At 42.5% G+C, this 26,267-nt stretch overlaps 1 protein-coding gene across 1 annotated transcript in view; it reads right to left on the reverse strand.

The window, feature by feature from the left end:
• Positions 1-23,322, reverse strand: part of LOC310934642 (pleckstrin homology domain-containing family G member 1) — a 34,103-nt gene extending 10,781 nt beyond the window's left edge. The window contains exons 1-5 of the mRNA XM_083898429.1: positions 23,089-23,322; positions 12,384-12,949; positions 6,684-6,784; positions 5,495-5,564; positions 831-877 (exon numbers count right to left, since the gene is read on the reverse strand). Of these exons, the coding sequence (XP_083754555.1) occupies positions 831-877; positions 5,495-5,564; positions 6,684-6,784; positions 12,384-12,949; positions 23,089-23,098 (794 nt within the window). The 5' untranslated portion in view covers positions 23,099-23,322. The remainder of the gene's footprint in view (positions 1-830; positions 878-5,494; positions 5,565-6,683; positions 6,785-12,383; positions 12,950-23,088) is intronic.
• Between the last annotated feature and the right edge of the window lie 2,945 nt (positions 23,323-26,267).

The following is a 26,267-nucleotide window of genomic DNA, read 5'->3' on the forward strand; positions in this document are numbered from 1 at the left end:
TAGGGCTCAACATGACCATGATACATCTGCAGCCTCTGCGAGTGTTGGTGTGTGTGTGTGTGTGTCTGTCGTGTGTGACCTTGACTGGGGGTCACCAGCTGTGGTGTGGATGTGGGAGAAGGCCCATCTCAAACAGCTGACAATGGCCTCTTACACATGCATGTGCACACGCACGCACACAAAGGCGCAATTAGCATTCGTCATTAGTCATCGTTAACTTGTAAATAGTTCCTTCCCTGTGCGTCTGTCTTATCGCACGCTGTAGGAGAGAAATGGTAGCCAGAGGAGAGGGCGTGTTCTGTAGGTGCAGTTTATCTTGGCGTGAAAGAAAAGCCTCACGTTTCAGCCTATTTAATCAGACACAATAGACAAACTGAAAGCAGCAACACCGTCCCAGAGGACCGCACTCCCACAAAGCAGAATAAAACATTAACAGCTTTAGGTATGATAAGGTGACATCTATAATGCCTCATCTGTCAGTGTGTGAGCTGTAACTCTGTCAATAGGCCACAAATAAAGGAATGGGAGAGAGAGGAAAAAAAAGTGGAGCAAGAAGGAGGGAGGGAGGTAGAAAGAACCCTGAGGCACAACAGCCAGCAGACACTTTGACTCCTGCCAAGGTGGCTTCTATAGAGCGCGTCAGTCTGTCAGTGAGGGGGAAAATAGGTAACGCATTGATCCACGCGCACAATGGAGCCATGTGAGACGCTGGGAAGACAAGAGAGCGCTGCGGAGGTGAGATCAGGATGGAATAATGACAACAAGAGGACGGGTAAACTGACACACAAGCACCCACACACACAGTTTACAGTTTGCTGCTGCTGACTTACCGTGGATAGTTGGTGCAGTACTGGGTATAAATGTGGAATTCCTCACTCTGTGAAAACACGACAAAAGACAAATTAGTGTCGGGAGAGATGACAAGTGAAACAAAACACAGCGTGGTTCCTTTTTTTTGTGCATGTTTGAGGAAACCTGCAAGAGTTAAGGGAGACATGAGCACATAAAGATGAAGGGCTTTATTTCAAACAGATTAAATTTACAGGGCAAATTTGCTGATGTTATTTTAACAGCAGAAAACAACGTTGTGTCTGGTGTACAGCTGTGAACTCTCGTCTTTTGATTTCCTGTGTGTTTTTAAATCCAGCCCTCAACGGGTTTGGTGACTTTGGTTTGGTCGCTAGATGATACATTATTTTGTTGTCAAAGTATTCGACAATTTACATCAGTTTTAAAGTATGATTGAGGTGGTGTTTGCGTGGGTTTTCTCCGGGTTTCCTCCCACAGTCCAAAAACATGGCAGATTTGAAGATTAGGTAAATTGGACGCTCTAAATTGACCGCAGAGCTCACACGCTCAGTGTGAGAGAGAATGGTTGTTTGTCTCTTGTCTTTATATACGAGGTATTGCATTTGATTGTCTCTGAATGTTCAAAAATGTCAGTTTTCTAAGCCGTTACCATCTCAGTTAAGCACGTAAGGTTGTACACTTGTGCTAAGTAGAACCATATAAGGTTCTTCGGCTTGTCCTCATAGGAGAACCCTTATAGGTATAACCTGGAACCCTTTTAGAGGGTTCCACCAAGAACCCTTTTAAAACCCTTTATTCAGGAAAGGGGTTTTAAAGGGTTCTCTGGATGATCAAAATGGTTCTTACTGGAACCATTAGTGTTACCAAGAACCCTTGAAAAACCCTTTCTCCGTTTTTCAGAAGCAAATGGTTCCAGGTATAACCTCAGCCCTTGTAGAATGACCCTTTTGGAGTGTAAGGACAAATTACAAGGCTAATTTGGATGTCATAAGATCAAAGATTTCACTGGCTCCCATTAATTTCAGAGTCTAAAGTTGACAAAAATCAAAAGTTGAGGTTAATTTACAATGTTTTAGGTTCTTTATACAGTCGTTTGGTACAGTTTGAGTAACTTATTTCACGTTTACAGCGCTGCCCACAGATGAGGCGAGCTCTCTCTTTCGCTGCCTCTAATCGAGAGTCAGCTCCTGTGGCTTATGACTAGTCTACATCCTGGCCTTTAAGTCTCAGTTCATCTCGGATTAAATGTCCCTTCATTCTTCACTCCCGCCCCTTTAATTGAGAGATAGATTTTATTCCCACCTTGCATGCCTCTGTGAACATCAAAGACATCAAGTGCAGCACGAGTTATCAAAGCTGGAATGAATATCTTCTCGTCTCGGTCTTTCATCTATTTTGATTTCTATTTTTGATCTTAAATGGACTCTCTTTTGTAACTCTCTTCTCTTTCTGTCTGAGACCTCGCGATGAACCCCTCATATGATGTTGCATAACATGAAAAAGTCTAATTGAAATCTATTTGTGTGCATAAACACTTGGGGGTCTCAGGATGTGGACAGCAATCAGGAAGCGACATCGTAAACATGCCGGACAGATGACAGGGAGGGGGGGGGGGGTCTATCCTGGTTCATAACATACAGATGAGAGAACACCTACAGTATCTAAATAAATATACATTCCAATTCAACCTACGTGCATGCATAGACAACACGTTACCCACCAGATTATATATACACATAATTTACATATACACACGCACAAATTCACACAGACACATTTCTGTTGCCCGAGGTGCTCCGTGAGAACCGTCCTAAATTGAAGAGCAGGGCTCTTCTCCTCCTCCTCGTCTCCAGCAGTCTGCCGCCACAAACCCAGGCCTAAGCGTAACCAGATGTGCCACCGTCGACTTCTGATGACACACACACACACCAACACGCGCTTCTAATGCACATCTCTAATAGCCCCATATGCACTATACCACAAAATGCACAAATGCCTCCTCTATGAGGGAGAGAGTTGAGAAGTTTGTGCAGAGCATGCACGTGTGCACACACGTCTGCAAGCGCTCTTTGAAGCCAACCAGAAGCAGACGCCGCTGAAATAACAAAGCTATGATATACTCTCCTCTTCGAAATATATACAAGCCATGTGAAATCATATAATCATCCTATTCCACGTGGTGGAAATCCAAAAATATCCTTTCTTTAAAGTATCAAGATACGGATTATATGGACTAGTGAGAGAGAAGGGGGGGGGGGGGGGGAGGTCAAGTTGCAGCAATGCCTTCTCATCATTTTAATGACAAAGTAGTACAGCTGCAGGTTATGGGGTTATAGTGATTGGTCCAGACTGGACTGGACTGGACCACAGTGAGTCATCAGATACGCACTGAACCTTAAAGATCACTCGGGGACGGATTTGTTTTAATTGGAGGAACATGAGGATGGATCGCCAATTATCTGAGAGGGAGGTTTACAGCTAGATTTGTCTCAAACACACAGTGGTGCAGGGTGGTGACTCTTGTGGGTGTGTTGATTAGAGTATTGGGGGAGTGTGTGTGGGATTTTGTGGGTCTAATGACTAACTTTCAATAGCACAAAGATCAACACCCCTTTTACCAGAAGTCAGCATGTGAAACCGTGAAGTCCCACTCGTGCACATGCCAACATGCAGTATATGCAGTGTTATGACGCACATAAAAATGTTAAAAAATTTGTAAAAACACCTGTATTTATGCATATAAGTTGTGTCAAGTGTTAATGCGTCAACGGCGCTTAACGGCGTCAACGCTAACGCACGTTAACGCATGATGCGTTTTTGCCAGAGTTCGTTTGTCTGTCTGTCTGTTAGCAACATAACTCGAAAAGTCACAGACGGATTTGGATGACACTTTCAGGAAATGTTACAAGGAACAAGTGATTATTTTTGGCCGTGATCCGTGGTCGCTATCACTGGTTACAACACTCACTAAAGCACGGCTGAACAATTAATCCAAACGATATCGAAATGGCAATACAGCGATACCTGCCGCAATTTTCAAATCGCAGGAGGAGCGGTATTTGTTAAAGCCAAAATGTGTGTCAAAATATCAGTTTAGATACACATCTTATTCTCCAGACTGAAGAGAAAATCTTTGTTTCTTACAGATCTGACACTCAGAGAAAACCCACACAACCATATTTTACACACATTATACAATGAAGCTTTGTGCTATACAGTAGCTATAGAAGACGAAATGGACATCTCAGGCCAAGTAACAAGCCTATATTACCTCTGATCACAATCCAAACTGCTTCTTTTCCAGATGACCCACATTTTCTCTAGCGATTTAAATGTTTCAAACCATTAATCAGTGAGTTACAACACGTCAGTGTCCCGGTTTGTTTGCAGACCCGAGTTAATGATGCCGAGATAAACTGTGGGCTGCAATAAAACTGGTCTGTGACAACAACAACGAGCTGTATTTAGTCTGTGATGCTTTCTTTTTTTTATATATACACGGTCAGACAGTTGCTCTGTGGTGCTGCAGTGTAATTGCAGTCGGGAAGGGACGGAATGTAAATTGTTGTAGAGGAAGTGCTGGAATGCAGCGCATTATTATGGGACATAATCGGGCTGTCCCTGTTTATATGTGAGGACAAGGAGTGGAATACAGTCTGCAACACACAGAGAGAGAGACAGAGGGACCAGTGATACTTTGAGCACAGTTGCTGAGTTCACTTCTTCTTGATGAAGTACTGCTATTATCCCCACGCCAGTAAAAAAAAAAAAAAAAAAAAAAAGGTGATTACACATTTGGACGGCCCTTTAAATTCCTCTGGAGTTGTCTTTTCCTCTCCGTCCTCCTCTTGACATTCCAGACCACTAAACTAATACGACTGGCCCAAATAAACATATCTGCCTTCATGAAACGTCTGCATCTGATTTTCAAGAGCGTATCCCCTTCAATAGCATATTGCTGTTTCTAATCTTCTCTATGTGTGTGTGTGTGTGTGTGTGTGTGTGTGTGTGTGTGTGAGAGAGAGAGAGAGAGAGAGAAAAACAGCTGTTTGGACAGGTTTCAACAAGCAAGTGACACAGAGAGAGAAAACTTTTAAAAATCCTCCAAAACAATTAAATGTCCTCGTTTCGAAATCCTCCTTGAACACAGACGCACGAATAGAAACACCGACTTAAAGTATGGATTATACATAAAACTCGTTTTAATTGTTGTACAAGTATATAAAGTGAAAAATAAACCATAAAACACTGGTCCAGTAATAAAATGCAGTGACGTTATTGTGTCATGCGGTGGTTACATTTTGATCCTCACCTTTATTTTTCCAGTGAATAACCAGGAACCTAATATTAAGATGTCTAGGGGGTCACAAGAGAAATCTGAAGACTTTGAGGGGATTACCATGCAATAAAAGAAGAGATTTCTGCTGATAAATCTGTATTTGTGTATTCTGAGATTGTCCAAGTGCATTTTATTTGGTAAATACTGGATTATTAATGTTATCTTTTTCTTACCGGGACTAAAATCAGGAGTTTTGAGGGCAATTGTCTCACAGGCATGTGTTTTTATGCTGTACTATTGGAAGTGAAGATGTTAAATAAACGTCATATTTACTAGTAAAAGTAGTGTAGTAGAATGGAAAAACTGAATTAAAGTATCTATAAGAAAGTATAAAAGATTTTTTACCTTGGAAACGAAGCACTCTGCGATGGCGACGGGGTCGGCGTTACACTTCTCGAGGTCATGGAGAAGGTCCCTGAATTACACACACATCACATTAGACAAATTATTATTTCATCTAAAACTTGATGAAACTTAAACAAACAGTAAATTCATTCCATTTCTCTTCTTCCCAACATTCATTGTTCTCTAAGAGTCACACCGGCCATAAAAAGTAGGTCATTAGTCACTCGGGCTGTGAACAAATGAGAAACTTCCATGAATTCAAACAAGGTGCTCCCATATGTGGTTATGCGCGTGTGTGCGTGTGTGTGTGTGAGTACACAGTAAAAAAAGGCCACCGTTGGAAGTTATTGTTTCATGACTGAAGCATGAGGTCATTGTAACCACTTTAAAGTGCTTTTTATGTTTCCTTTTACAGGCCAGGTTTTCTGCCACACAGCAGCTGAGGTGTGTGTGTGTGTGTGTGTGTGTGTGTGTGTGTGTGTGTATATGAGTGTGTGTGTGTCCAGCAGACCACCATGGCTGATGCTGTGACCAGCTATCTCGTCTGAATACAGGACACACACTTCAGAGCGGTGCCGAAGGAGACAAATATGCAGACGAGGACCAAATATCTCACACACACAGACACACAGAAACACACACACAATAACAACAAGAACGCCTTCAGCAACACAGGTGCCTCAGCCCAGTTTCGCTATTTGTAGGACATTGTTCTTCGAGCCTGAGAGCGACGAAAGTCTGCATTTCTATGTCGTTAGACCTTTTGGGTCCAAGTTCAACCCAGTTATTAAATGTCTGGACTCTTTAGTCATTAGTCATATAAACACAATATAACATAAATAACTATATATGTGGAATTGTGTCCATAGCTGGGACTGATCATGAACAGTGCTGAATTCATCATCTATCGGCAAATTAATTAATTAAATTAAGATTCCTTCAGACTTTCGGTTCAATGCACTTTATATAAGCTATTTTACACAAGAGGACCCTTATACATATTCTGGAATATGAAGACCATTAATTAAAGAAAAGGCAAAAGAAGGAGAAACCATTTCCACGACAAACGATGCCTCACATTTACTGAATTTAATTTTATCATAACAATTTTTATCATGTCCTTTGTTTTTTTCACAGGGTGGTTGTGTTGTCCATGTGTGTGTCCATGTGTGTGTACATGTGTGTGTACCTGTTAAAGTGGTAGATGTCCTGGATGTTGCCGAATAGAGAGCCTTTATCCTCTGGACTCAAGGCCAGTCGAGACTGGTTACTGATACACTCCAGGTAGTCCTGCACAGAGACACGAAGAGAGAGCAAAGACATTAAAACAATGGCTGTTATTTTGATTTTATTGAACCTTTTTTTCCCCCATGTATAAGTTGACACGTGAAAAACCTAATTACACGACTCATTTGTCAGAATTAGTGCAATGAGGGGTGGGGCTCCTTGCTGAGGGGTACTCCAGCCCTTGGCCTTTGGTTGTACAACAGCTCCATTAGATGGTTTTCATTAGCACAACTTGCCAAAGTGCCAGAAAAACACAGAAAACAGAATATTCAGAATAATAACCCTGCACTTTTAGATCAATCCAAGTTTCTTTAATGCAAAATAGTCAAGATATCCATACAAAGAAACTTCATCTGGGCAACCTGATCGAGCATGGATCTCGCGTGCAGAACATTTTCGTTTATTTTCCTATTTGATTCCACATAGTCGCACTGAGAAACGTTCTGTTATGTGTAAACATCGTGGTGAGGAGAGGTGATTAAGTCCCGCCGCTGTCCAACTGATGCTCAGAAACACAGGTTGAACATGTGTCCTTGTTGGAAAAACAGGTATCTGTCAACTCTGGCAGATTTAACACCAGGCTTCTTCATCTTCTTCTTCTTATCACTGCCTCCATCGCTGCCGTCAGCAACAACCGACAAACGACTCCTCATTCTCAGTCTGCCCTGCAGGTAGAAAGTGAGAAACATGTAGAGCAACAAACGCGTGGGAGAGCTGCTGATAGTTTCAACCCAATGTTTTTCTTTTTGCGAGCTTGCGTCTGCTCTCTGACTGTTTGTTAAAATATTCCGCAGCAGTTCTAATCAGTGAACTACGTTTTTCTACCGCTGCAGGCCGTGTAGGATTTCCATGTTTCACGCATTTAATTTCTTCCGAGAGGGCCTCATTATTTTGTCATTACGCGTTTGTTGTTCGCACCGCGTAATCACCGCCTCGGAGATATTTATGAACCTGAATGGGAAAGCACAAAGGAGTTTGTCTCACTGACAAAAAAAAAAAGGTTAGGCCCTGATATTATCTGTGCCTGCAGGGAAATAAAAGATGCCAACCTGACACAGCACATAAACTCAGCTAATCATCTCAAACAATGTTTTTAAGTGTATTCAAACCTAAAACTGTGTCTTGAGCATCAACCGATACTGATACCAGACTTTTCTTTAACAGAATTACACTCGTCTAATTTGATTTTTCTCTTCTTTTATCATAAGTAAGTGCTCACATGACGAGACGTCTCGTTTCACAGTGAAGCTTTAATGTGAAAAACGTGGTTTTTTGGGGATACTTTTGTTTGTTTTTTTGGACAGCACTATTTCTTTTCTTCTTCTTTTTTCCTTGATCAGATCCAGAAGTTTTAATACTGTGATGGTGTAGATCTGACTCATCCCTAATTCAAACCAGACCACAGACTGCAAAAGGGGCATGGCAGACATGACAAAAAAACCACCAGGCGGCCCTCAACAAACACAAACACACCAGCCGATCATTTAACCACACACACACACACACACACACTTTCATCTGATTGCCTTTTGTCTAATTTACAGGCTCCGGCAGCTGCTTCTCATGTGTGTTATTTTCATTATTATAAAAACATTGGTTAAGTGAACGGCGAGATGCAAAACGAGGAAGCAACAACATGACATAAAGCAAATAAATGCCATCGTCAATGTTGAGGGTTTTTAAGATTTACAATAGAAGCTTAAGGCCAAGATTTTGGTTGCAAGGATTGGAAGACGGCGAGTCACCGCTCAAGGGCAGGTTGGTGGTTTCTGCGCGAGGTCGCATCAGGAGGTCATGTTTAGATTGCGCTAACTATCGCAGGTAAATGTGTAAGGTGACGCTTTATTAGCCACGGGTCACAGATCTGACCCAGGCCCCAACAATGGGCAGCACTCATGCATGCACATGCAGCTGCAGGACTCGACATTGACTTTCATTCATTTTGACAGTCCAAATAAAGCATTATCCCTCACTTTAACCCTAACTTTATGTTTTGGGCTAACATCTGACCAGAAATGAGGTTCCGCCTCCTCTTCCGGACCAGGTTTTGGACTCCACAAGGACTACTGGTCCTGACAAGGTCAGTGTTCATGCCAACAAAATAAGTACACACACATGCAGCCTCGCACACACCTTCAGGTACACTCCCTGTGAAGCATCAGACATAACATGTACAAACTTGATACTTTCTTGTGTTAACTATTAACCCACTCCAGTAAACACTCCTTTCCTACACACACATCCCTCACTCACTCACTGTGGGAAGTCGTTCCTCCAGACATTCAAATCTTATTACATTCCATGCAGGCAAAAAAATAAAAAAAATAATGTTCCCACTTCATTTCCAAAATTCCTGGCAGTTTAGTTGCAGGACTCAAGAGTGGAAAAAGACAGAAAAAAGGGGGTGAAACACGTCAAAGCTTTGTCTTTTTGGGGATTTATTTGTGGACCGTGGATCATCTTATTCTTATAATAATAAAACCAAGCATGACTGACGACACAGAACTAACAAACAACATTCAACCAAAGAAATGGAAACGAGAGCAACGACCAAATGCAGACATGCTGAAGAACAAAAAAGAAATGACTCACATGAATAAATCAACATGGCAGGCTTATTAATCATGGTTTGTTTTTTAAGAATTGCCATGTTGTATTTGGTTATTTTTTTCTTTTTCTGCAGGATTTTAGTTCAAAGAAATTCCCTTGTGTTTTCTGTTTGAGTTGTGTTTCTGGTTTTGGTTAAAATGCATCTTTTTAATGTGCACACATTGTCAAACTGTTGAACCAGTTGTTGAGTGTGAAGTTGTTATGGCAGCAGAATTGATGGCAACATAATCCAAATTGGAATAGAACCAAGGGCAATATCCAAACTGAATGCCACAGCAGTTATTTAATTCAGATAAGAGTTGTGTCAAAATAGTATTATGGTGAAATTGAAGAACTTTGCAAGCACAAAAATATCTTATTTTTGGATCAAAATTGTGTTAAAAGACAACAAAAGATGTCTTTTTATCTGTCAAAACAATAAACACCATTTTTTTTAGATGAGTTTGTGTTGCCTTCAACTACTTTCTCTTGTTCTCCCAGATCTAAATGAACACATTACAGTTCCCACATGCTCGTAGAGAGTTTGACTGTGTGTTGTATACGTGCCACATCGCAGCGCCGCTGACTGATGGGACACAGGTGAGCCCATGGGAGTCTGGGTAAATATTTGTGTTTTTAAGGCTGCCCCACCCTCTTCCCTTGCAAGGAAGCAGCATGGGCGAAAGGATTAGTGGTGCTGCGGGGACAGTGTGCTGATAATAGATGCTGTTCTTGTGTTGTCCAGTGACTGTAGCTTTCCCTTCTCTTCTCTTCTTCTCTGTAAGTAAACTGACATTTTAAAAGCTCTGTTCCACACAGATACAGCCACTGCAATCAATCGCCTGTGCACTCACCGGAACTGTCATTAAAAAGAAGTGAAGAAAGACTAAACGCATGTGCCTTTCCCCTGGTGAAGAATTAGTTTGTGCACGGCTGGGTGGTCCGATTCCCTAATGGACATAGGTGATCTGCAAGAACGGAGGCAGCGTCGGGTTATTAAGTGCAGCTCCAAAGCTCTGTTCAGTGTTTTCCTAACCTACTTTGGACATTGTTATCTCCACAGCTAAATCCCCCCTTTCTAACCCCATTTCTTTAACTCCTGAGGGAGGGAGCGAGGGAAGGAAGGAGGGGCAGGAGAGGGTGGGACATTGATCAAGGGTGACAGGCCAAAATCACAACATCAAAACAGCACCCGTGCTTATCCTGTCTCTGAGGAATATGGATATCCTGCTTTAAAACTCCATCCATGGCAGTTTTTAAGTCCAGACTAAAAAGTTGTAACTTAATTATTACAACTTTTGTTACTTTTTAAAACTTAAAACTTGTTACAGTACTTTCAAATATCTTAAAAGTACCTAATCTAAACCCTTTTTTTTAACCTCTTTAAACCCTTAATTTCACTTATTTGTTTTAAGTTCTTACAATTCTGTGTCTGTGTTGTTTTTAGAGCTAGATCGATGATTAATCAATTTATTTTGACAATCGATTAATCGGCTTGAAGCTTTTTTTCATTATTAAAATAAGATTTCTGATTGTTTTAGCTTCTTAAATGTGAATATTTTCTTTGTTTCTTTGCTCCACATAACAAAGAAATCATTAAAACTGAATCCTTTTGGTTTGTGGACAAAACAAGACATTGAAGAACATCGTCATTTCCAGGTTTGACAAACAATGATCAACGTTTTCTGACATTTTATGGACCAAACGATTCATTGATTACGAAAATAATTGTTAGTTGCAGCTCGAGTTGTTCCTGTATAACACTGTATAGCACAATCTGGCCTTTGTGCATGAAAAGTGCCCTCACCTTCACCTTGATTTCTATTCTTGGTCATTTCCCTTATGAACTTTTTGGACAACAAATGCATTAAAAAAAACACACACACACACACAAAAAGATTAAGTGATTGGACCAAGAGAGCCTGGAGTGGAGGAAAACAAAGAGAATGGAAAAATGTGGACAAAGCTTCAAACACACGCACTGCTTGTACACACATGCAAAAATACTTTCCACGGAAACATTTTACACCACAAGCGATTCAAATTCAGCTGCAACAAAGAGAGAAAAACATGCAAAACATGCACACTTTATGACACACAGTGTAATTTTAGCAAGTTTTTACGGAACCAAAACAAGCTGAACAGAGAGAAGAAAGAGGAAGAGTGAGAGGAAAGCAAACTCTGTTACAAACCACTGCACCCAATCTTCAACAAAAGCCACCAAAAATACTAACTAGAGGCCATGTTTCTCCTCGCAGTTCAAAGCCAACCTCACAAAAGGGGTGTATTTGTCTGTATGTGTGTGTGTGTGAGAGCAAGAGAGAGTGTATACAGTATGTGTTTGTGCCTACAGCACAAAAGCACTGGTGTCATGTATCTCTGTATCTGCAGGTGACCTTATTGTATGGACGGTTTGCAGCAGGCAACGAGCTGCGTGTGTCACGTGTGCGCGAGGGAGAACCACAAAGCTCGGCAGGATGATCGTTATCTGGTGAATCGAAGCCCTCATATCCCCTCCTGAAAAGACCCAAGGTCAAGCAGGCGCTGGACTCTTTTTGAACATTTATGACGTCCCAGCGCCCGCACGAAGCTTTACTGGGTCAGCCAAGAAATAGTTCTATTTTTCTTGAAAGGTTATTAAACATTTGATCCCGTTTCATTATATGCCTCTTATTCAATTTAAAAAGTGGTCTTTGGCACTGAGAGGTTATTATAAGGAAAAACGAAAAACACATTTCTGCCTGACCTTCCTTTTTCGCATTTTTCCCCCTCTAAAGTCCGGTTAAAAAACCTGTTCGATACGATACAGCTAAATTAAAGACAAAACCATGAAGATAAACTGATAAACTTATCTCAGGTGAGAGCTGGGAAGTCACATTTGGAGTTGATATAACGTGAGAAACCACAGCCCTCCCTCAACCTTTGATGTCGTACCAAAAGCACTACATCTATGAAGTGCAGGATCTTCCTGTAGTGTCCAATTATGATGTTATGATAGAATTTTTCCTCTTACCTCAACAATGCTTCGCAGATCCTGGACATACGTCCTCTCTGTATCCAGGATCTCCTGCACCACTCGGTCCACATACGTCCTAGGTCCCTGACCCATCCGCTCGACCCCCTCTGGACTCTGCTCAGGCTCTGAATGTTCTGTCGGAGTCTGTTCATAGCTCTGTCTCCCTTGCCCCCTCCCCGCATCCGTCCCTCTATCATTTCTGTCCTCTTCCTCAGCACACCCCAGCTGCCGGGCCGGGACCAGTTCCAACCGGATAGCCCCGGAGTCCCGGTCCGACGTCGCCGGGTTGCAGTGAGGAGCGGGGACGAGGGTGGAGCGGCTGCCCAGAGAGCAGTGACTGTCCCGGGAGGAGGCGGACGACGAGGTGGAGCTGTAGCTGATCGGCCTGTCGGCGCTGTCCAGAGAGGAGTCCATGCTGAGGGCGGAGCAGTAGCGCGACGAGGCGTGCCGGAAGACCGGGTTGCGGAGGCAGCGGGCCGGGATGTCGACGGAGCTCAGGCCAGAGCCAGAGTCCGGGACTTCAGGAAGCGGCGGCAATGCATCGGGCAGGTAGTTATAATCGTCTGGAGAGAAAATGAGACAAAGATTGTGGTTGATCAGATTGGCATTACATTCAAAGCATTGACAAATAAGATCACACAATTTCTGTTCAACGACAAAACTCATCAAAAGACACACACACACTGAAGCTTCAACGTTAAGTTCTTGTCTGATTTCTAAGGCAGTTTCAGGCCAACAATAGCACAGAGGAAAACAAATATACACATCATTTCAATGGGAGTGTCATTGTGGGACACCCCACCCAAACACACAAATGAAACTTTCAAAAGTTGTCCTGTCCAGAACTGTGGTATTCATGTGTGTTAAACAAACGATGAACTAACAACATACCATAATGCTGCCCCCAGTGTCAAACTACTATTGCTGGTCTGAGAGCAGCCAAAACAAAGTAATATATGGTTGTCATATTTATACTGAAGCACTGGAATAACAATTGCCAACAAATACCAGGGTTTAGACAATTCCTAATACATGATAACAAACTTGTTGCCCTAGCGTCTCTGAAATAAATGGCTGTTTATAACGTAAAATACACACTGTTGCTGTCTGTAACAACCCGTTTTGGACCAGTCAGTCACTGACACTGTGTCCACTTCCTCAGTTATATGTAACTCGCATGAACTCAGTATCCATCAGTGGTGTTATTTATCGAGCCTCAAATGTCAAACTCTTCTCTAAAAGGCTCCTCCGTCGTCCATAAATCAATGATTTTAGAAAAGCGGAACAAAAGCTTGAAAAGGAAACTAAAGCCACACAGGAGGAGTTCCCCCTCTGGGACGGACAGACAAGCAACAGGTGCCATAACAGAGACAGAGACAGAGACAGGTGGGGCAGTGTAGAATAAGTACAGTTTTAATGTCAGACTGCAAATTATAAAACTACAACAAATAAGTTGATCATTTCTGCCACTAGGAGTCTTTCTATGAAGACAATAACTAAAGACCTAGTTAGAGGACGTTGGGAAGCAGCATGGCACTCCAACAGCCACATATAAAACATTAGTACTGTTGTTTTTAGATATTTCATGTTAAAAATTACATCTTCAAGTTCACAGGATGCTAATGACTGAATGGCGGCGTGACATCGCACACAGATGTAGCTGTTAAAATTCAAACCGACACACACAACGGACTGTTTCTCCTCCAGTCTACTCTGAACAGTCCCAGTATTTAACTGCTCACACTTACAATATAGCACATTTATATCCCGGCAGTCTATCTGTTTAACATCGCAATTCCCGGCATTCCTGCTCGACCACAATCTGAGCGGCCACCTGCCACACGAGGCTCTCACAGATTTGTCCTCAGTTCCACCCAAACTAGTTAAGAATAAACGCACGCAAACATAAAAACATAAACTTTAAATTTCTAGTATGGTCTGTACGGGCATTAAGTGGCTTCCATGTGTGCACGTCAGCATTTTCCCAGCCATACAGGGAACGAGATTGGGTATAATGACAAGCTTAACCATGTAATACTGAGAAGACTCCACTCTGAGGCAATGAATGAAAGCCCTATTTCCACGGTATACACACACATGCTTGTGTGTGTGTGTATGCAACTTCAGGATTCTATTTGGCATCAGTCTGGTGCCAAATTGGCCCACAACCTTCTGTGTCTGTGGAGAGATCCGTTAAGATATGATTACTGACTCCCAAGACCCAGCAGTCAGGCCGGCTGAAGTGAAACCACACACGCAGCGTATCCGACAGAAGCTTTCCAAGTTCCCATCGACCCATTTTCCAAGGTCTTGCCTCAAATTCTGGCTTTGACGGGAAGAACGGGGAGCAAATAAACACAGTGAACAATGAGAGACCACCCCCCACCCCCCGCCTCCTCCTCCTCTCAGTGGGAGTTTGACACAAGTCTTTAAATTTGAAGTTTTCTATACTAGTAACCCACCAGGTCCACTGCTCCTGTGGGACAGTTTCACTCTGCTGCTGCTACAGAAGCACCAGCGAGGCCTGAACCTGCCTCACTTCAAAGCACCAGAGATCACAGTGTTCACAGTGTTTCATGTTCAAAAACATGAAATGTGAAACCGAGGACAAGCTCAAAGAATCCCGGGCGCATACCCACTCTCTCACCTTTCAAATAGGTACCTTGGAGGTCTTTTTTGCTACGGTGACACCTCTTTTGAGAGCACTTCGGCAGCAGACATGCTTGTTAGACTGGTCCGTGATCGGAAGATGATCCCACGGTTGCTTTTGGATGTTACCAAGTTAAGAAACTACACCTGTATTGTTCTTCTTGTTGGTGCTTCACAGAATTCTGGAGGCAGCAAAAAAGTATTGATGTTTATATTTTTTTTATAAAAGCCAGTCAAAAAAAACACTTAGCTTAGCTTAGCATAACCATTATTAGCCTTATTAGAGTTATATGCTGTAAATGTAAATACTATTTCAAGATTCTGTTAAGAGCCTTTGGACTACGCTCGAATAAGCGTTTCCCTTCACTTCTGGGTTTTATGCCTAACTCATCAGCTCCATGTTGGACATGCAGTTAATGTTTACTCTCAGCTAACCCTGGAAAAGCCAACAAATATGAGCCATTACCCAAAAAAGCAAACTATTTCTTATATTAAATTTCCTTTTGGCTCTCCCTTAGTCTCCATCAACTATTAAACATGCATTTTCAGCTTTGTTTTTTGTGAAAACAGCCGCTTGTTGCTTCTTGAAACATGTTTAAAGCTACAGTGCAAACATTTTAAATATAAACAAACGTCTGTTACATTCAAACCATTGTCAAAACAGATCACAATATGCTGATTCAGCCCATCAGGTCCACATGTAACACCCTCTCAAGCAGAACAGCAGTGTTTTGTTTTGTTTGCATGTGCCAATGACAGCTGCTGCTGTTTCCTTTACCCAGCAGCTCCAAGTATCCTGGCTGCAGTCTGGACAAGTAAAGCTATGTTAAAAGATAGATTTACAACAGCTAATTTAGCCAAGTAGTATAGAAACAACGTGAGAAGACAGAATGGCTTCTTCTTTCAATCTCTGTCTGCGTGAGAGTGAGTAGGGAAAAGAAAACTAGGTCATAAAGATTGCACTGTTTTGGTAAGTCCACAAGGAGCGATAGAGCTTTAATGAGAGATGATAACGCTTGTAAAGGTGAGGAAATCGCAAGGGTAATGATAAATCCTTTGTGGTGCTTGTCATTATCACTTATCAAACACTGATCCGTTGTTAATAAAATATAAATGAGTACAGCTTCTTCAAGTCTGGCATTCCTCTCTGAAACTGGAATATTAAACAGAGTCAGTTCCTGGTTTTATTGTTCCTTGGAGATTTAAGTGTTTAAAAAAAAACACTTTGATGGGAGAGTCCAATGTGCCACTTCAAATCTTTCACTTGTTTTAAGTTCGGCTGGCATGCCAAGAAAAGCAGGAAGAAATTAAAATATCCAAAACACAGAGGTGGCATGAAAATGTTGTTGTTTGCTCTTCAGACAAGTTTGAAACTGATGCAGTCAGCGTGTGTGTGTGTGTGTGTGTGTGTGTTTCCATCCAAATAGTTGTGCGTTGCTGTCTGACCCACTTATAAACAATTACAGATCAGGAAAAAAAGAAAGAATCCAGTGGGTGAAAACAACACGCTCACATAAAACAACAGAGCCTTGGCTTTTTGATCAACAGAACACTGCTTTCAAGTCACCATACACAATGCACAAAGCCGTATATTATATTACACACATTAATGGGTAACTTGAGCCCTTTGAGTACTCTATGACATATCCTTCTTATCACTTTGGGTAATGTATGTAAACCTATTGTGTGTGCATATTCAACACCAAATGCATTAGGTTTATCACTCCAAAGATAACGCTACCTGAGCGAATCACCTCACGGTCCTTACATCATGTGCAACCTGCACACACACACAGATGCACACACGAATACACAGAGAAACCATGTGTTTCCGTTTGCACTGAAACCCAAACATCACAACGAAGGATTGCTCCATCTTGTGTTTGCCCAGCCCCTCCTTTCCCCCACCTTCCTGCTTCATGTTTGGGGCACGCTGTGGCCGTTTCCCCGGTGAACTGCCTCTTGTACACACACGCTCACACACAAATTACCTGCACGCCCTGCACAACACACACACACAGAGCAAAGATGGCCAGGCTTAAGTTACCTCCTGTCCAGATTATGTTCAACCAAATCCTTGTAAATGATCTCTAATTATAGCTCCTAAGCATGCAGGTTAGGACTGTTTCTCCCGTGTGTTTATGTGTGCACGTATCATACAAGGATTAGGGATAGTGTGAGAGGACTGTGTTTCTTTCCAGACAAGACAAGAGTGGATGAATCACAGCACAGAGAGCCTGCACAACGTGTATTCAATCTGGCTTTCTTTTAACTTGAAAAATGAAAGCCCCCAAAGAGATGAGGCTGCTTTAAATTAAGGTTTAATATGTTGGACATCAGGGACGTCTGGAAGGCAAATGGCGAGAACCAAAAGGGAACCAGACGAAGGATGGAGCAGAAAATAAACACAGATGGTATAAAATACTGAAAAAATGCAGAGTTAATGGTTGAAGAATGAAGTAAGCTTTATTTTTAGATCAAATAAATACCTGATATTAAACAGATTATTTACTAATCTCATCTGGACGTTTGTAAGCATTTTTCTCCCCATTGTTGATTATGGGATGTGGAGCTGAAGGCAATCTCATTCATGGACACGAACAACTTATCAAAGGTCCGGAATAACTACTAAATGGTCCTTTTGTCCTGGGACGATAAACCCGAACATATGTCTACAAGAAACCCTTTGCACAAAGCCTAGTTAAACTGTTAAATAGTTCATAATAGAATTGTTAAACTGAATTTTTATTGCTTGTAAATGGAACGCAAAACTCTGCAGTGTTTACCGTGTTCCCTTTTGAAATGGTTGTTTGTATTTATAATTTATGTTGTGTTTAAGGACAATTCTCCACATTGCGGTCACTGGACAATAAAATATGACACAAGTTATAAATTAATAATTGAAACCAAGTAATTTGTCATCCAGTCTCTTGGAATCCTTGAAAGACACTCAGTAACTTCCCTGCATCCACTCAGTGATGTGTTGCCAAATACTCACTACCAGTCCAGCCAGGTTTAATGGCTCACGCAACAATTAACATCTCCAATTTAGTCCCATGCTTTATGGTCACCTGAAGGGCCCTTTAACCTGGAGTGGTCGGCAAACAGCTGTGAGAACCCTCATCGCTTTACGCCCCCCCCCGATGATCCTCGCAACAGCTTTCGTGAGTGCTTTGTAATGGGAACTTGATCATCCTTTGTAGACTCTCGAACCATAAACACGTTTTTAAATATTTCACGGCATTATGTCACATGCAGCTGTGGAGACGTTTTCCCTGCGTTTATTTTTGGCCTACATGGCATCCCTAATCACTGGGTTTAAAGCCCGCAATAAACCGACAATGTGTGTATAGTAGGCCGGTTCCAGCAACAGAGCACACACACAAGGTCCAGGGAGTTTCCCTCTGTAGTAAAAACACAGTCCCAGGAATATCAAAGAGGGTATTTTGCACTTGAAAGACAGTAAATTTGAAAAATTTCAACCATATTTTACCACGAACACAGAGGGAAGAAATCAGTCGCCTGTTTGGAGTCACAGGAACTTTTACAGTCTACATCGGACACGCATTTGGTTTAATTTGTTCTACATTAGGTGTTAACTCTTACAGTCAGTGTTGACTTTTGTGGAAAGTATAAATCTACTCTTTATAGCATGAGTTAGCATGAGTAGCCTTTAAATGGCTTTCCTGTGGGCATTTTAAATAAATTACTAAAACTCAGGGGCAGAAAATGCAGTCCCAACTTTAGAAAAAAAACAATAATTTCAAAAGGGAATCACCTACATCTGTAAACGTATTTGTTGATGCACCATTGGCCCTTTCACGTACATTTTGCCACGCCTGGACTCCGTCTTTTGTGAGGAGGAACAAAAGAATCCCTGGTGTGACTGGGTACGAAGAAGCTAAAGTTAGAGAAAACATCATCGTGAACACGATGCCATCAAAAAAAGAATGTTTTCTCAGCAAAAACTGACAGAACATTAACCCATTTTTGCTTTTTCCTTCCACCTTTTTTCATCCCCCCCCCTGCTTTGCTTCACTCTCACTCTTCCCAACATACATCAAATCCACATGACAGCCCTACCACCATCTTTAATCAATTCCTTATGCATTCTCACTCGTTTTCTACCACCTTTTTCCAGTCATCTTCACATTATACGTGAAAAATCAGACTTCCCCGAGCACACTGTGTCCACACAAGCATTCTAGTACATTCCTCTGAGCTCAGACCATGCCTCTTCAACCATATACTTTACTATGTAAAAACACACAGAGACTGGCTTGTGTATATGGCGTCAGACCACCAGGGCTCACGTGTTCATAGCTCCGTCGCACTCAAATTAGTGAGAGTCATCTAAAAGCAGGGCAGAGATTATGAAGTTATTCAGTATCACTACTTTTTGATCATACACGACATAATTAGTTAATTAATTGGGAGTTGAAAGGACATTTTCAGGGCATATTTAAGCTAATTTCTTTGGAGTTTGAAATGGAAGATCCGGTGAAGAGCAGAACCATCAAACAGCCAAGAAATAGGCTAATATTATATGTAAAACTGCTCAGTAAACTCCATCTTCACCTTTTGGGCTTTGTTATTGTGAGACAGAAACCAGAAATATAACATTTAGAGTAAAATGTGTGCAATATTCATTTGAAAATAAGCAAAGTTTTGAGGTAAAGACTGAGGCTTTAGTCCCAGACAAGAGTGTGTTAGCCAGACAGGACCTGACCACACACTTCGCACAGCTCGCAGGTCCTTTAATCAACCCCTGTTTGGCCATGTGTGTTTTTGTTTATGCCGCATCAGATCGACCAGATGGCAAAAGGAGTCCGGTGCCATACGGTGTTTTTGCAGTCTCATGATGCCAAAGAGCCCTGAATCCAGTTGGAGACGATAATCAGAACAGTTTGGATCTTTTTATGCTCGAACAAAATGTGAAAGTGGCTCCACATCGGTAGCATCCTCAATCCTAGCATCAGAATCCAAAAGACAGCCAGTACATTTGCATGAAAAGACTTACATATAAGCATGTAAGTCTGACTGAAACTGTACTAAATTTAATTTCTCAATCTCAAGACAACCAAATACTGCAATTGGGGTCAAATTACCACTGCAAGTACTTAATAAACTAGACCCAAACTGGCCAAGGTGATGTGTGCAGGCTCCACCGTTACCACCCGCAGGCTTTGACCCAGAAATAACAGAAGAAGCTGGTAAACAGAAGATGAAGAAAACAACACTGAGGAAAACAGTACAGTGTTGGCCTGATGCGGTAAATGGATGGTCGAGAGACACGAAATGGTGCTTCCATATGTTAACAACTAGCTGCCAGCTGTGATGTCATAGGCCAACTGGCCAACTGATGCAGGGAAGTTGGTCAAACTTCATTCCATAACTTGGTTCCCTACGATTGCTTGTATATTAGGAAAAAGACAAGTTAAATGTCGTAATAAGTGTGGAACTTTGTGAGAATGTGTTAATGCGTGAGGGTGAGAAATGAGGAGGAGAGGATCCAGAGGAATGATAGTAGGAAGACATGATGAGAAAGAAGGCCAGAGGTCAAACACCACCCACACCCTTTTCCATCTCCCACTATCTCCGTCTCATCTTGAATTTTGCCTTTTAAATTGCTTTTCTCCCGTCGATTTACCCTGAAGTCGTGTTGATTTACCACAGAAATCTTTTGACCTTCAAAAGTGACAAAGACGGTGTTCACTGGCCTTTTGTTTGCTGCAGCGCGTGCGAAGAGTTGGCGGCGGCACAATGACAAAGTTTAGCCATCGCAGCCTCGTGTCCACCGAAGAAGGTCAGTCTCCGTTTCTGATAGAGACGCGAGCTTGATCTCAAGTGACGCTAAGGACTTTAGAATGTCACTCAGGATTTCACAGCCGAATAACTGCGGAGGAGCAAAGGCCGGGGAAGGAGACACGGATGGCGAGGATGAAGCTGAAAACAAGAGGGTGCGGATTCCAGTGATGCCACGCCAATAAAGGCCTTCAATGGCCGGAACACACATTGTAGTGCAGATGATTTGGAGGACGAAAAGAACAGCATCTATTTTTAAAACCTCTCAAACCCCTCTTTTTTTAAAAGATGACAAACTATCATGACACAATTCACTTATATGTGTGTGCATACTTTAGTGTTTCTGGATAGCTCAACTGTTGAATAATCAACTTGCAAGAGATACATGTTTGATAAATAAATCACAACTTCCTTTCCATGTCTCATATAAACAATATTCAGCAGATTAATTTGGCAAACCAGGAAAATTCTCACCCCCCCACCACCACCACCAACTCATCTCTGGCTCCCGACACAGTGTCTGGGAATGACTGCTTAAATGTGAAGCAGCAGAACAAGCAGCACAAGCTCCCTCCAGTCATCTCAAGACAGCATTTTTCAAACATCCCACCACACGTACAGAGCGATAAAGACAGAGGGTTTAAACACGACGTGCGAGTTAATAGTCTCTCGTGGTTTTCGCAGCATCGCAAAACAGAGTCGGAGTAACCACACACAGCTGGGAGGCTAATTAGCAACAAATGGCTTTCTTCACGCGATAAAGCAAATTTCTTATTAAACGGCGTGCGCGGGGCACATTCGCACATTTAATTCGGGAGATTAACACTCTTATTTGATCGTGTGATGTGAGGATAAGTCTCGCGGAGTGAGAGATCCTCTCTGTTTGTTATTGACACTGTTGACATCGGCGAGGAATGTGCTGCGCTGTTGCCTCTGTGGGAAAGAAAAAGTCTACCCACCAAACTCACACCTCCCCTATTTTTGGACACATCCACATAGATCGCACCCCACCCTTGGACACCCTTGCTCCCCCTTCTGAGGGAGCGACACACTAGCCTCATTCTGTGACCTGGTTGGATTTCAGCCCAGAGGAAAAGCTAAAACATCTCGCTCTTCTCGCTCACCTCTGTCTGCACAACTTTGTCCTCTACACAACAACACACACACACTGGATTACTCTTAAGAGACCTTCCTCTTTCCATCCAGCATCTGTGGAGATGCTTACTCATGAGTGCTGGGCATGGAGGAGGGGGCAGAGGATCTCCCAGAGGACTGGAAAGGAGGAGGACGGAGAGGTCCATTGTCTCCAGCACCTCTAGACCAAAGATTTTGCTCTAAACAGTAATTATTCCCTCCTCCTCTTCTCTCCTCTATTCCCAATTGTGGCCACCCCCCAACTGCTGCCCTCAAGGCTCTAATTTGGGTCACAGGCTGCAGAATGGCATCCCAACACTCAGTCAATCCTACACCCAGCATGGGGAAACCGACACGTGCTGGCTTTTAGAAATATCAAGGGCTGGGAAATGAAAAAGAGCAGAGCCCGAAAGCAATTCCCCCTTTAATTTAAATTGTCACGGCTGGTGCACACAATATTTTGATTTGAGACAAAGATGCTTTTGTGCCAGCTGCTGCTCCTTGGCAAATACACCATAGCCCAATTATTGTCGCCATAAATTACATCTGTAACCACCAACAAAGCAAAATTTATCACCGCCAGGTTTGTGAAACAACGGCAAAGAATAAACTCCACTGGTAATTTAACCTATGACGTTTGCACAGAAGCAAACATGCTCCATTCAACGCCAGGAGAGAGAAAACAAGCAGCGGACGCTGTTCATACAGCAGCAGCAAAGAGAGACGGGACACTGTGAGGACACTGTGAAGACACTTCACACTGCGCTGTCAGCTGACGGACAAAAATATCTCACACACACGACACAAAAGACAAAACAGACAAAACATCAAAGATTAGTGCGTGGACCTCCTGTTTACAAGTTGTTGTCCAATATTTGAACCGTATCCACTTTTGCGAGGCCACAATCTTTCATCATTTATTGATACTTTCAACAAGAATCATGTAGGGTCTCAAATTTAAAATCATATCCAAAATCAGGTTTTTTAAGGCAGCCTGATGATGATCAAACCCAAACACATCAGACTCACTCAGGTGCTTGAGCTTCTGTGATTATAGATGAACTCGGAAACATCAGTCGGAACTTTAAAAACTATTTAAATAGCTCCTACTTACCAGTGGGCATTGTGGCTAGTTTTGGCTCTCCAATGGAGTTTAGACTAAAATGAGGCTGAGCTTCAAAAGCACAGGTCTGGGTGGAGAGATGACTCCCTGAGCATCTCAAATATCCAGAGTATTCCAAATTGGTATTCCCAGTGAATTCTCTTAAGAGATTCCCCAACTTCTCTCAGTCATTGTGAATCCTTTTTCCTCCTGGGAGTAGACGTGCACTCCTTCAAAGTACAATATGAGCAGGACAATGCACTCTCTGAAGCTGTGTTTTTGTCCTGAACCACACTCCTCCTTGCTGATGTGCTCCTTCTTTTCTTCAGTTTGCTGAGGATCTCCTCCTGTTTGAATGCTTCTCTCCCTCCCTCACTCCTTCTGTCCTGTGGCAGCACATCAACGGTGAAGCCTGCAAGTGTTCATGTGAGTGTTTGCATGTGTGTGTATGTGTGTGTGTGTCAGAGTGAATGGCCTCTGCTCCCTCCCTACTGGGTATTCCCCTCCCCCTGACTCCTCCTCCCTCACCCCAGCAGCAAATGACAAGGAGCTGGGAGTTCCACATCAAGTTTGTCTCCTCTCATCTTTCCTCTGTTTATTTTCCTTTTTCTTTTATCTTGCCCACAGTTACAAAATCTAACTTTTTCACTTGGGGTGTAACACTTGGAGGTCAGGTTGGTTGCACACTCAGCAGCCAGCTGAACTGCTGCTGTTAGCGCACAGCTCCAGATCACACACATGCACACACACTTTACAAGAAAGACAGAGAAACGGAGGGGTGGTGGTGGTGGTGGGGTTTGACGCTGATCAATAGGCCGGGAGCCAGCTCAGACAAAAGGTTCTCGTCCACTGTGAGACACAGCGCTGCTCATTGTGTCCCAGATCAGAGAGAGAGCCAGGGCTAAATGAGTTCACCGGACTGTCCAAAGTGGAAAGATAAGAAGGAACAATGGCATTTTCTTACCCACGGTCGAGTCAAGAGGGCATGGGCAAGAGATAAGATTCTATCCACGACAGTTTACATGCACGTTGAAAGTCCAATTTTAGTCGGACTAAGGCAATAATTCGGATTTCTTAATGTCATGTAAACATGTCGAGCTAGTCTGAATGGGACTAACATACATGGATAAGGTGATTCATATACAATTACAACTGCATGTATATGCTTAGTCGGACTGGAATCGGCAAGTTGTCCAATTGCCCGTCTTAGTCCGACTATGGCCTTAGCTTGATTAAAGTCGAAAACCATTTGTGATCAAACTAACATGAACTAGAGAGCTTTGAGGTGCATTCACAAAGACGGATTTTTGGACGCAGGATCACGCGCGTTTACTCCAGAGCGGCTTTTCGCGACATCGCATCAGGCAAATCTTCTGGTGAATTTCAAATGTTTCAAACCTTACGCTTGTTGTGAACTCACCATTAGTGGAAAGTGCATTTTTTTGGAAAGATAAGAAGGAACAATGGCATTTTCTTACCCACAGTCAAGTGGGTACAACTGCATGTATATGCTTAGTCAGACTGGAGTCAGACTCTGCAAGTTGTCCAATTGCCTGTCTTAGTCCGACTACAGCCTTAGCTTGATTAACCTGTGCATGCAAATGTACTGAGTGGTTGGCAACTTTTTAGGCTGTTCCAGCTGGCGGCAAGATGTCGACCACCATTCCAAGTCTTTCTACCATTCAGTGATTTCATTATTTCAACTGACAGAGCATACATTTTTTTTCCTCGTTAGTCTGAAGACTGCATCGGTGTGGATTTTGCCTTCCGTGTACCAGTTTCTTGTTATTTATGGACCAATTCCAGAGCATGCCTGTTCTTTTTGATACTGTGAGTCCATTATGACTTCATTAAAGACTATAATCAGTTCTACATCAGCATGTGTGTACCACGTATCTCATAAATCATAAGAAAAAAGCCACATTAAGAACCACTACCCCTGCCTGTCTTGAGTATAATTAACGAAAGTAGTTATAATTCAAGACAGGCCAAGTGTCCCATAAAGAGGACACACATGAGACAATAGGTCCTTAGTCTTATGCTCTAAAGCAAATATGTTGACTATTTGTTGTCCCCCCCCCCCCTATGAAGACAAAGGCTGGTCCCATCAGCATGGGGTCCATCTCGCACCACCCCCTTTTTCCTAATAACAGAGACCCCATGGACAACCCTCACACACGCACACACAGACCCGATCCAAAGAAGCGTGACCCCTCTCTGCAGTGGTCTGAAGGTCCATTGACCCAAAAAGCTCTTCAATCTCTACTCTTAATCTCAACACTGTACACCTGCCCTTCCCCCCCAGCCACCTCTGTGACACGGTGTGTAATGAGCACCTTTAGCTTGGCAAACACACAGTGGGAGCGTCTAAACTCGTCTGTGCAGCCTAGCGCGACCTGTTGATGACAGAAACCCACAGCGGCAATCTGCCTTATCTGATGCCCTCCTGTGCTTCGACAGCCTCCACAATACTGACGTGAGAAATGCAGCTTGCTTCTACCACTGCACATGACGATGGCTACATGAGCTGCAATAGATGTAGTAAAACGGTGCGGATTAAAGGGGCGACAGCAGGAAGGTGGACGGTGATAAAAATCGGATGAACTCAATGTTTTGTCTGTATTTGATCCAGGAAAAGAAACATTTCTAGGGCAGACTGTCTGAAACATTTCTTCCTCGAAGAAGAAAGGATGTGGTTTGTGCTACCGGATCATTTTCCTTTTTGAATAACATGTAATTAATAATGTTTATTCTGTAAAATTGCTTTAAACGTTTAAAAGGGGAAGGAGTACTATTTTTTATACACTATCTTTGATGTCATCCGTCTTTCTCGGATTCCATCTGTGGCCAAGATTATTTGAGGTTAGCAGAGGAATCGTTTGATGTAAAGACGAAAGCATAGGATTACGACAAAACTTTGTTTCTGAAAGTCAAAAACAGTTTGGGATCAAACTAACATGAGCTTGAGAGCTTTGAGGTGCATTCATAGTGTCAAGCAAATCTTTTGGTGAAGTTCAAATGTTTCAAACTTTTTTACTCTGGAAAGCTGTTATGTTAAGTTATGCTAATTTCTTTTGTGTTTTATACTAATCGCAGATATGAATGGACTCTTTCAACAGAAATGGAGAGAAGTGGGGAATTTGAAACACATTTAAAGACACTGAAGCCACATCCATGCTGCTGTGTTTTTA

Source organism: Microchirus variegatus, assembly GCF_963457635.1.
Source record: "Microchirus variegatus genome assembly, chromosome: 12".
Lineage (NCBI taxonomy): Eukaryota > Metazoa > Chordata > Actinopteri > Pleuronectiformes > Soleidae > Microchirus > Microchirus variegatus.